Source organism: Anolis carolinensis, chromosome 1 (assembly GCF_035594765.1).
Source record: "Anolis carolinensis isolate JA03-04 chromosome 1, rAnoCar3.1.pri, whole genome shotgun sequence".
NCBI lineage: Eukaryota > Metazoa > Chordata > Lepidosauria > Squamata > Dactyloidae > Anolis > Anolis carolinensis.
The window spans coordinates 355,900,067-355,912,588 of NC_085841.1; the positions used below are offsets into that span (position 1 = coordinate 355,900,067).

The window sequence follows — 12,522 nt, forward strand, 5'->3', positions numbered from 1 at the left end:
TTCTGGGGTCACTGTGTAATTGACAGCATGCTGAATGATAAACTAGGTCTCCCTCTTCTCCAGACTCACAATTATGAAACTGTTTTGTATAAGGCAGGGATGTCAAACTTATTTTCATCAAGGGCCTTATTATTGCCTTCAGAGGACTGTTTTTAATGTAAGACTGTAAATGCAACTACATCCTTAGCACATCGTTAAATTATCTGAAACACCAGGTGGCAAGTACAGTTATGTTGTGTGCCTTCATGTTGTTTCTGACTTAGGTTCATCTTAAGAGTTGACATATCACAGAGTTCTCTTGACCTTCCTCTAAAGCTGAGAGAGTGTGACTTGTCCAAGGAAGCAAGTGGTCACCGTGTCTGAGAGGGGATTTGAACTCTGGTCTCTTAGAGTTATACTCCAGTGCTGAGACCATGCAGTGATGGTGCTGCATAAACAAATGATAATAATTATAACAAATAGTGGGTGGCTATGATAACCACTTTGAGTCCCCTTCAAGGGAGATAAAGCAGAATATAAATAAATAGAACAACAACAGCATGTAACAAAATTTGAAATTTTGTTTGTTCCTGGTTTGAAAGTGTTATCCCTGTTTAATTTAGAAGTATGCTACTTTGAAAGTTGTTATACTTCAGAAACCTTGTTTTTGTGCTGCCACAAACTACTGTATGTTGAATTGGTGGAGATTCTATGAGATATTGATTGAAAAACTGTAGCAAAATGTGTTGCAGGGTGTCCTGCAAAAACTATGTTTTTTCAGTTTGATAAACTTTCCCCATGTTTTTATGATAGAACCAATTAGAAAATGACATTTATAACCCAGGAACAAAAATTGTGTTACATATTGTAATAATAATAACAAAATACTGTTTGGCTATGATATGAAGATGATGAATCATAGAATCATAGAATCATAGAATAGTAGAGTTGGAAGAGACCTCAAGGGCCATCTAGTCCAACCCCCCGCTAAGAAGCAGGAAATTGCATTCAAAGCACCCCCGACAGATGGCCATCCAGCCTCTGCTTAAAAGCCTCCAAAGAAGGAGCCTCCACCACGGCCCGGGGGAGAGAGTTCCACTGCCGAACAGCCCTCACAGTGAGGAAGTTCTTCCTGATGTTCAGGTGGAATCTCCTTTCCTGTAGTTTGAAGCCATTGTTCCGTGTCCTAGTCTGCAGGGCAGCAGAAAATAAGCTTGCTCCCTCCTCCCTATGACTTCCCCTCACATATTTGTACATGGCTATCATGTCTCCTCTCAGCCTTCTCTTCTGCAGGCTAAACATGCCCAGCTCTTTAAGCCTCTCCTCATAGGGCTTGTTCTCCAGACCCTTAATCATTTTAGTTGCCCTCCTCTGGACGCTTTCCAGCTTGTCAGCATCTCCCTTCATCTGCGGTGCCCAAAACTGGACACAGTATTCCAGGTGTGGTCTGACCAAGGCAGAATAGAGGGGGAGCATGACTTCCCTGGATCTAGACGTTATTCCCCTATTGATGCAGGCCAAAATCCCATTGGCTTTTTTAGCTGCCGCATCACATTGTAGGCTCATGTTTTTCGCACATGATCTTTTTCGCACACACTGCTGTCAAGCCAGGCGTCCCCCATTCTGTATCTTTGATTTCCATTTTTTCTGCCGAAGTGAAGTATCTTGCATTTGTCCCTGTTGAACTTCATTTTGTTAGTTTCGGCCCATCTCTCTAGTCTGTCAAGATCGTTTTGAATTCTGCTCCTGTCTTCTGGAGTGTTAGCTATCCCTCCGAGTTTGGTGTCATCTGCAAACTTGATGATCGTGCCTTCTAACCCTTCGTCTAAGTCGTTAATAAAGATGTTGAACAGAACCGGGCCCAGGACGGAGCCCTGCGGCACTCCACTTGTCACTTCTTTCCATGATGAAGACGACGCATTGGTGAGCACCCTTTGGGTTCGTTCGCTTAGCCAATTACAGATCCACCTAACCGTAGTTTTGTCTAGCCCACATTTTACTAGTTTGTTTGCCAGAAGGTCGTGGGGGACTTTGTCGAAGGCCTTACTGAAATCTAGATATGCTACATCCACGGCATTCCCTGTATCGACCCAACTCGTAACTCTATCGAAAAAAGAGATCAGATTAGTCTGGCATGACTTGTTTTTGGTAAATCCGTGTTGACTATTAGCAATGACCGCATTTGTTTCTAAGTGTTTGCAGACCACTTCCTTAATGATCTTTTCCAGAATCTTGCCTGGTATTGATGTGAGGCTGACCGGACGGTAATTGTTTGGGTCGTTCTTTTTTCCCTTCTTGAAGATAGGGACCACATTCGCCCTCCTCCAATCTGCTGGGACTTCTCCTGTTCTCCAAGAACTCTCGAAGATGATTGCCAGTGGTTCTGAAATAACTTCCGCTAGTTCCTTCAATACTCTTGGATGTAGCTGATCTGGCCCTGGGGACTTGAATTCGTTTAGAGTGGCCAGGTGTTCCTGGACAACTTGTTTCCCTATTTGGGGTTGGATTTCCCCCAATCCTTCGTCCATTCCATGTTGCTGAGGTTGAAGATGGCTTTCTTTTTGTGAGAAGACCGAGGCAAAGAAGGCATTAAGCAGTTCTGCCTTTTCCCTATCCCCTGTCACCATCACCCCATCTACTCCTAGCAGTGGCCCTATCGCCTCCTTTTTCTTCCTTTTTCTACCAACATAAGCAAAAAAACCTTTTTTGTTGTTTTTTATGTCCCTGGCAAGCCTGAGCTCATTTTGCGCTTTAGCCTTGCGAACCTTTTCCCTACAGGAGTTGGCTATACGTTTGAATTCTTCTTTGGTGATTTCTCCCCTTTTCCACTTCTTGTGCATGTCACTTTTGAGCTTTAGCTCAGTTAGAAGTTCTTTGGACATCCATTCTGGCTTCTTTGCACTTGTCTTATTTTTCTTCTTTGTTGGCACTGTTTGCATTTGCGCCTTGAGTATTTCACTTTTGAAAAACTCCCATCCATCCTTAACTCCCTTGTTTTTTAATATCGGAAAAAAAAAAAACTACAATAGACTACAATTGCGAATGTTTTAAATGTTTTAATGTGTTTTTAAATTCTATAAATACGTTTATTTAAATTGTACATTGTTTTTAAGGCCTCAAATAGTTGCATGGGTGTAAAGCCGCCTTGCGTCCCCATCGGGGTTGAGAAAGGTGGAGTATAAATATGGCAAATAAATAAAAAAAAATTTCGTGTCAAGAGCAACCTGAGTTGCTTCTGGTGTGAGAGAATTGGCCGTCTGCAAGGACGTTGCCCAGGGGACGCCCGGATGTTTTGATGTTTTTACCATCCTTGTGGGAGGCTTCTCTCATGTCCCCGCATGGAGCTGATAGAGGGAGCTCATCCGCACTCTCCCCGGGTGGGATTCGAACCTGGCAGCCTTCAGGTCAGCAACCCAACCTTCAGGTCACAAGGCTTAACCCACTACGCCATGGGGGCTCCTTAAATAAATAAATAATATATGTTTTATTGTTTTATTGTTCTGTTGTTTTATTGTTACATAATGTATTGTTATTGTTGAATGTGTGGCATTGAATATTGACATGTTGTAAGCCACTCTGAGTCCCTTGCGGGGTAAGAGAGAGCGGGATATAAGTATAGTAAATAAAAATAAACAAATGGATTGAAATTTGAGGGCAATGAAAGCATTTCTGAATACAGCAAAAGATTTTTTTTTTGGTTTTTTTTAAAACCATTATTCTATGGCTAAAACATGAAGAGAGCACTTGTGGTTGGTTGGCAACTACCTCAAACTACCTCAGAGAAACTACCTCAAAAATCTATCTCCAAAAATCTGATTGTATGGGTTATAGAAGTCTGGGCAAGCTCACAATAAAAGTGTGACAATTATTTGATGAAACATAGCTTTTTAAAGACACTTGTGGTTGGTTGACAAACATATTTTCACGATAAACTACCTCAAAAATCTCTCCAAAAATCTGATTGTATGGATTATAGAAGTCTGGGCAAGCTCACAATAAAAGTGAGACAATTATTTCATGAAATATGGCTCTTTAAAGACCCCCCCTGTTTATAGTACTGTGTAGTGCTTACAGTATGGATATTTTATGAATTCTTTACTTTAATTGAAGGAAGATCTGCCAGTCTTCGTACTGATGAAAATTATGTCTGAGATAAAACAGAAAAAGGAGGGATCTGAATTTAATATTTTCAAGATTAAAAAAGATAGCAACATGCCAGAAGTAAAAAATATTTGTTACAATTATTATTAAGAACTTTAAATGGACAACCTTATACGTTGCAATTGATATGTAATTGTTGGCAAATGATTTAATGTGATCAAACTTGTCTGTTGTAATGAATTGTGAACTGAAAAAGCTTTGAAACATCTAGAGAGAATGACACTTTATATGTCCTCATAATGTTTGGCACAAGGACAATACTTCTAAGGACACTCATATGACACTGATCATATAAATATGCCGGCAGGCAGGGCCTACAGCCAAGCACCGAAAATCAGCCGATCAAATGGCTACCATTCCTCCTTTCCCCCTGTTTCACAGCTTCTTTTGTTCCGGAAGGGGTTGTACTGTTTTGTGCCATCCGAATGGATGGAACAGTCGAAAACCACGAAAGAAACAGATGAAACAGGATTCAGGCCCAACTCTAGTATGCTGTCATTTTGTCCTCATTGTTATGTTTTCAGTATTTTTAAATTGTTTCAAATTAACATGGTACTAGTGGAATAGTTTATCTAATTCAGTGGTTCCCAAACTTATTTGGCCTACCGCCCCCTTTCCAGAAAAAATATTACTCAGTGCCCCCTAGAAAGGGGGCGTGGCTTAGAGGGTGTGTGCGTGGCTCCTGCTCAAGAGGGCAGGGCTGAGCCTCTCCCCTAGTCCAAGATGCAGGGAGGGGGAGGGGGATGTGGGTGGGGCCACAAATGGGCGGCCAGGACTGGGATGGGCAGAGTTATGAGATCTGAGGCAGGGCTGAGCTTCTATCCCTGTCCTGCGGCGCCTGCCAGGACATGGGGGCAGGGCTAGAGGAGGGGGCGGGACCTCTTCCCAAGTGCCTGACGGGGCTGAACCTCTATACCCTGCCCCCGTGTTCTAACAAGTGCCTCAGGGGAAGTATACAGAGGCTCAGCCCTGCCTTGCGCTCTTGGGAAGAGGCCCTACCCCTTCTCTAGCTCCGCCCTCTGTGTCCCAACAAGCGCCTCAGGAGTGGTATAGATTCTCAGCCCTGTCTCGGGCTCTTGGGAAGAGGCCACGCTCACTCCTCTAGTTCCGCCCCCTGTGTCCTAACAGGCGCCTCAGGGGCTCAGCCCTGTCTCCGGCACTTGGGAAGAGGCCCCACCCCTCCCCTGGCCCCGCCCCCATCTCCTAATAGGTGCCATCACTGCCCCCCTGGATCACTGCAGTGCCCACCGGGGGGAGGGGGGGGCGGTAGCGCCCACTTTGGGAATCACTGATCTAATTGTTTCAATTGGCGGTTTTTACTATTATGTTTGGTTTTTAACTATATTTTGTTTTATTATGTGTTCAGAATTTTTGATCCTATTACAATGATTAAGGATGAAATTACATTAGCGTTATAGGATAGTGGCTTTCATCTTCCTATTCCTGGAGAATTCTGGGAAATGTTGTTTAGGGAAGCTAGGACCCCTCTAGCTGATAATTCCAAAGGCCCGGCACAAACTACATTTCCTAGAATTCTGCAGGAGCAAACCAGATGGTTGAGACATGAAAGCCTCCATTCTATAATGCTAATGTGATTCTGTTCAAGGTCATAATATAGTAATTATATTAATGAAGTTTATCTTGAAAAGGGTGGAATTGTTTTTCACCTTGTAGCCTCAGCTAATAAGCCTGCATATTTTCATTTTAAAAGTTTAAGGGTTAGGATTTTAAAATAGAATTTCCGACCCTAAGGGTTTTCTTGGCAAGATTTGTTTGGAAAGGTACACCTTTCCAAAGTCACTAAGAGAGTGTGACTTGTCTATGGTTACCCGTTCGATTCCATGGCCAAATGGAGATTCAAACCCTGGTCTCCAGGATCATAGTTTAACACTCAAACCACTACACCACTCTGGCTCCCTAAGGATTAAGATAGTAAAAGAAGAATCTAGATCTCAAGTCCTTTGTTTTTGGATATTGTAAAAGTACATATACAGTATGTTAAGTATTATACATACACTCAAGCACTTGGAGCCAGAAAACAGTAGATGTAATAAAAGTAGGTGATATATATTTAATTATAAATCATTTATTTCTTTTATATATATATATATATATATATATATATATATATATATATATTCTCTCTCTCCCCCCCCCCCCCCCCCCAACGTGACTCAAGGTGGCTTCTTCCCACAAATTGAGCCTGAGAAGGCAGGTGGGACAGAGAGAAGGGCCTCTCCAGGTGATTCTAGAAATCTAATTTTGATCCATTTTATATCTGGCCTATATCTCAACGGGTTCATAATGGAAGATACAATCTTTAAGTAACCTGGACTCAAGCTTTATAGGGTATTGTAGATCAAAACCAGCACCTTGAATCATGTCTGGAAATGGAGAAGCAGCCACTGGAATTGTTGCAACAATGGAATTTTGTCGCCAATGCCAGTAATCAACTTGTAACTCTTCGGAGCAAGTTTCTGGGCACTTTTCAAAGGCAGGCCCCATGTTGAAGACATTACAGCAATCAACACAGGATGTCAACAAGACATATATCACCATGACTAGATCTGACTTATTAAAGAAATGCTGCACTTGAACACACAAGTGTTAAGTGCAATAACACTGTTGAAACCTAGGTCTTCAGACTCAGAGCAGAATCCAGGCGTATCTTCAAAGTGCAAATCTGCATTTCCAGGGGGAGTGTAACCCTGTCAAACCCAGCCTAAATCCCACATTCCCAAATCTGTTTTTTCAACTAACGAGGATCACCTTTGTTTCGTCTGGATTAAGCTTCAATGTGTTTGCCTTTATATAGTCCATTGCAATTTCCAGACACCAGTTTAGCACAAGAACAGCTTCCTTAGGATTAGGTGGAAGGAGTAATAGAGCTGGGTGTCTTCAGCATACTGGTGACACTTGACTCCAGAACTCCAGACAACATTTCCCAGTAGTTTAATGTAGATAGCAAATAATATGAGGAGGGAAACTGAATCTTGAGGGACTCCATAGGTCAACAGCCAAGGAGTTGAGCAGGAATCCCACAGCATCACCACTGTCTTAGAGCACCACTCCAGGAAAGAATGGGACCACTGAAGAACAATACCCCCAAGCCCAGATAGGCGACTCAGAAGGATACCATGATGGTTGATGGTATTGAAATCCTCTAAGAAGTTCAGAAAAAGTCAACAGGGACACACTCCTCCTGTCTAGTTCTCTGAATAAGTTGTCCACTAAGGTAACTGAACCTGTCTCCATCCGATAATCAGGCCTGAAAGCAGACTGGAATGGTTCTGGAAAAAATGAGGTAAAAGATACTTGTCTTGAGTGGTGATATATTTCCTGGCACCACTGAATTCTAGTCCCCATTATTTTTTAAGAAAAATCTCCCTGAATGGAGCAAACTGACAGACAGTTCTGCTTTGCTGCATCACAGCTTACAAAAAAAAATCCAACACAGGATTTTTTTGGTCCTACTGTTAGATTAGACAAAATATTTATTCTGGTGACAAAACACAGTGGATTTGTTGACCATTTTGCGTTCTGGCCATTTTATTTAGTTATGGGTGGGGATGTAGTTTGGCAACAAGTGGCTAAAACTTGGGCATAAAAGTTGCAACTATACAGGTACAATGTCATTGAATGTGTACATTGTAGGTCTAGTTCCAGGCATCCTGCAACAGAATGTAACACCAGGGACTAAAAGGTCCTGTCCCAGTGCATGAAGGTTGTAGCCACTTAGTCACATCAGCAGTAAGAGGATTTGAACTTGCGGATCTTGAGTTCATTGCTCGTTCTCTTTGCCACTGTGCTAAGCTGTATCTTATAGATCAACAGTTAGATCTTATGTTTAGATTACATCAGCAGCGTGAATACATATGATGGGAAAAATAATAGAGGTTGACTTTTACCCAGTGTGCTCCAGAGGTTATGCTGACGCTTTTATGTTAAGCCACTTATCATCATCATCATCATCATCATCATCATCATCTCCTTTTCGGGGAGATAAAGCAGGGTAATAATAATAATAATTTGACAGCTGCTTTACCTATTGGTAATACAAGTCGAGTATTCCTTATCTGGAATTCTGAACTATTGTCCATGTGTGGGCCTTGCTACCTCTTTGCATTCTCATGGTTCAGTGCAAAAAGTTATTCAAAATGTTGTACAGTGTTCCCTCACTTGTCGTGGGGGTTGCGTTCCAGGACCACTCGCAATAAGTGAAAATCTGCGAAGTAGGGATACTATATTGATTTCAATATTCATTGTTTTAGTAGTTATACACTATTTTAGGTCTATATCAACCAATTGTGTGTTGATATATCACCTCCTTATTCTCCCGTTGCCGCTTAAGCTCCTTTTCTCTCCCTTTGGCTTCTCCTTCCTCCTTTTCTTAGGATGTAAATTGTAATTTTTTATGATTTATAATATTCTTTTACAGTTTATTGAAAAACCACAAAACATTGAATCCGCGAAAAGTGAACCGCGAAGTAGTGAAGGAACACTGTATATAATATTACCTCCAGGCTATGTGTATGTAATATGAGGCATATGTGAATATAGCATTTTGGCTTGGGCTTCTTCTCCAAGATATATTATATGCAAATATTCCCAAATTAGGAGAACAAAATCAGATTGAAAACACTTCTAGTTCCAAGTATTTCAGATAAGGGATACTCAACCTATACTCACTTTTCTCTATTTTAGACAGTAAGATTTGTTGTGCATACCAAGGGTTTCAGTAGAAGCCAGCATGCTTTATTTAGCACTGTGTCAAAATGTTCCCTCTTGTGGTAAAAAAAGGAAAGACGAGTTACAAAGCCTCTTATTTGTGGACACAGTTGCTCGATATTTAACTTTTCTTCATTCTTCCTTTTTGTACCTCAATCTTTCATGGCTCATTTTTGAGCTTTTCTTTTTTCCTGGTCTATATCTTTGTGTTGTTAGCTAAAAGTGTGATAGAAATGGCTATTGTTAGGTCTGGTTTGTGTTACCAAGAAAAGGAATGGACATGTTTGCCAAATAAACCTAGGTACGGTACTAACAAATGCCAGTTTAGACATTCTGGCAGGTTGACTTATTAACAGTATTGACTTGTTAACAGTGGATGTTCATTAATTGAATGCATTTGTAAACCACACCTTCCTGTAATTAAACAGTAACAAGAATAAAATAGAAACATTTAAATGATTTGAAAATTCACATACAATAAAGCAAAATTGGCCCTCCTGGTAGCACAGTGGGTTAAACCACTGGGCTGCTGAACTTGCTGACCGAAAGGTTAGCAGTTCGAATCCAAGGAACCGGCTGAGCTCCCGCTATTAGGCCCAGCTTCTGCCAATCTAAGAGTTTGAAAACATGCAAATGTGAGTAGATCAATAGGTACCATTCTGGTGGGAAGGTAACGGCATTCCATGCAGTCATGCCAGCCACATGACCTTGGAGGTGTCTTTGGACAACACTGGCTCTTCAGCTTAGAAATGGAGATGAGCACCAACCCCCAGAGTTAGACACGACCAGATGTAATGTCAGGGGAACCCTTTACCTTTACTATTGCAAAACAGATAAGCTCTCTAGAATTACCGAAAGCTTTGTAGGAGAATACAGATTTCACTACTCATGGAAAAGCCAGTGATGAAGGATAAAAACGTTCAGTATACTAAAATGCAGTATGAAATTGAGTGGTTTGAAACCTGGTCTTTTAGGTTTGTTCAGAAAGATTGGGGAAAAGAGAGAGCGACACTCTTTTGGGTTAAAAATTCTGGAAATGTTTCTGCTTAATTTAAGTACATTGCCTGGAGTTTTGGAAGGCCTCAAGAAGGTCAGATAGTAGTTTGAGAACATGTGCAGCATGTTGGATTCAGTTTTGCACTTGGACTATAGCTTTACAAATATGTCTGTTGAATGGGTGTGAGGAAAAAAATTTATCAATTGCCTAACAGGATTGTTATAAGATTAAAATGTCCTGGTTTAGATTTGAAGTGAACCCTGGAAAGGGGAATGTGCACATCTCGAAGTATTGATGGAGTGTTCCTGTGTTGGTAAGGACTAATGAGAGTAGCAGTCTAGCAAACATCTGGAGGGCTACTCTTCTATCCTTCCTGGATCTAACTATAGCCGATGAACAATATCATTGTTGATTTACTCCCTTTACTCAAAATAGAGGAGCCTTGACTGTGGTAGCTAAGGAGGAGGCAATTAACTCTGAATTCTCAAAAGCAGAAGTAAGTGAGATTAAAACAGTCACCCGAAACACACACTGTTCTAGATCTGGCAGTACCTGATACCTGTTTTCATTGGGAAGATAAAAATGTGGCAGGAATATTTTATGCACTGTGTAAGCCATAAAATGCCATATCAATAGTTTCTGTCTAGTAGTAATCTGTTAATAGAATGCATAAGAACAATTTACAGACTCTGTGAATAAATGTTAGTGATTATTTATATATAATTGTCCTTGGATTCCTTGTGGTTCTTTTATTCTGCAGTCTTCAAGGGCAGAAAGCACACTGAACTAGATAAGCAGAAATAACTGTAACAGAACAACAATGGGCAGGGCTATAGGATCATCATTGGGACAGAAGATGGAAGGACTGAACAGCTATTCAAAGAGTGACATTTTAAAATTACCCTTCCCTGCTCAGAAATTGGCTGTTTTTGTAGAAGTGCAGCTTTTAATTTTATCTGTTTTATTTTCTAGGTTTCTTGCAATATATTCCGAACACTTCCTCCTAGTGATAGCAATGAGTTTGATCCAGAAGAAGATGAACCTACCCTTGAGGCATCATGGCCACATTTGCAGGTAATTTATTTATATTTTTGTTTAATTTTAGAATGTTTAAAAATACAGCGAACTTCTTCATTTATTATAAGGATACAGAAGTAGAAGAAATATAATATATTGATAAAAACATACATGGATGAACGGATAGACAGACATAAGGGAAGTCTGATTGTGACAGTGTCAAAATAATATAAAACAGACATTTAAGCATACATGAACATATGGTTGCAGAATAAAGATAAGAAGGAGGACACAGCTTGCTATAGACTAAGGCAGATCATTAGTCCATCATTGGTTATTGTCTACTTGGACTAACCTTGGCTTCCGTGATTTTAGAAATGAGACTTCATGCCCTGAGCAGAAATGAAAATAAATGAATCTAAGATGTGTCTGTAAAATACTAGTCCCAGTGAATCTACAGCCTTTCTTCTTATCAAATGTCCATCTAATCTTTTTGCTAAGCTCATTCTGCTGGCTGGATGATCTGTGTGGTGTCTTTCGACTATATGTTTCCAAGATTTCTTTGACTCCTGAGCTGGATTGTCTTTCCCTTTAGCTCTGGGACCACAGCAGAGTATTTTGTGGAAGAGAGAGGGGGGGGGGGAGAGGGAGAGAAGCAGCTGCTGGTCTCCTGGTTAATGGCCCCACAGCATCTATGAGGGCTGTGTGGCACTCCAAATGGATGCAAGTCCTGTTAACCATAGTAGCATAGCTGATGGTGACGAATGCTGGATGCTGCAGTCCATCAACATCTGGAGGGCTGCAATTCGTTCACCATTGGTTCACATCTTTCGGCTTATTCTTAGTGGGTTAAAACACCTGAGACACTTTTATGTTTGGCCATACCTTCACTCAGATAAAACAATATCTTTTCTTCTGTGTTGTGCACATTGAACAAGGAACCAATCAAGTCTGTTATATTTTCTAGAAATGATTAAGGCATAGAGCTGTATCTATTGAGAAGGGACCGGGAGCAGAGACGCCTTATTTTTTTCTTGCTTCAAATTTTGTTGCCCTTATCCTGATTGAAAATGTCAGCTCATTTAAAACCCCTGTGGTGAAAGAGAAGCTGTTTAGTGGGACCATTTATAATGTGGAATCAATGCAAGGAAAGGGTTACATGTCCTCTTTTTCTAATGGTCTCTTATATCCATTATGTCGCCCGTAAAGCAAAATAAATAAATACATGGACATGCTCTGTTAGCATTGCACATATTTACATGTAGTGCTGAGGTTGACCCTCACTGTATATGCGTGCGAGAAAGAAAGAGAATGTATGCAAGTGCCCTTCAGGCCATAGGGAGGCATGTTCTTTGAGAAAGTTCAGAAAGCCTGATTAAATCACATTATTCTGCATCAGACATCTCTGTCCTGGCAGAATGATCGTGAACATTTTCTAATTACAGTTAAATGTTTCCAAACTGTTTCACCAACTCTTGTCAACATCATAATTGCTTTAGCTTATATGATTTCAGGAGTCTGGAGGGCAGAGGAATGTGTTTGTTGATTACCCCTGGGAGCTTTGACAAGCCAGTGAACAAATATTACAGGGTTAGTAGTGCCTCCTCTTAGCATGAGCTGGAATTCTTCTGATGCCAGCT

General features: G+C 40.9%; 1 protein-coding gene across 5 annotated transcripts in view; it reads left to right on the forward strand.

The window, feature by feature from the left end:
- The window catches only part of ppp2r5e (protein phosphatase 2 regulatory subunit B'epsilon), a 107,811-nt gene that overhangs the window by 77,410 nt on the left and 17,879 nt on the right, over nt 1-12,522 (forward strand). For all 5 annotated transcript variants that reach the window (XM_062968579.1, XM_062968580.1, XM_008116849.3 and 2 more), the window contains one exon: nt 10,838-10,939. In XM_062968579.1, coding sequence (XP_062824649.1) covers nt 10,838-10,939 — 102 coding nt within the window. The remainder of the gene's footprint in view (nt 1-10,837; nt 10,940-12,522) is intronic.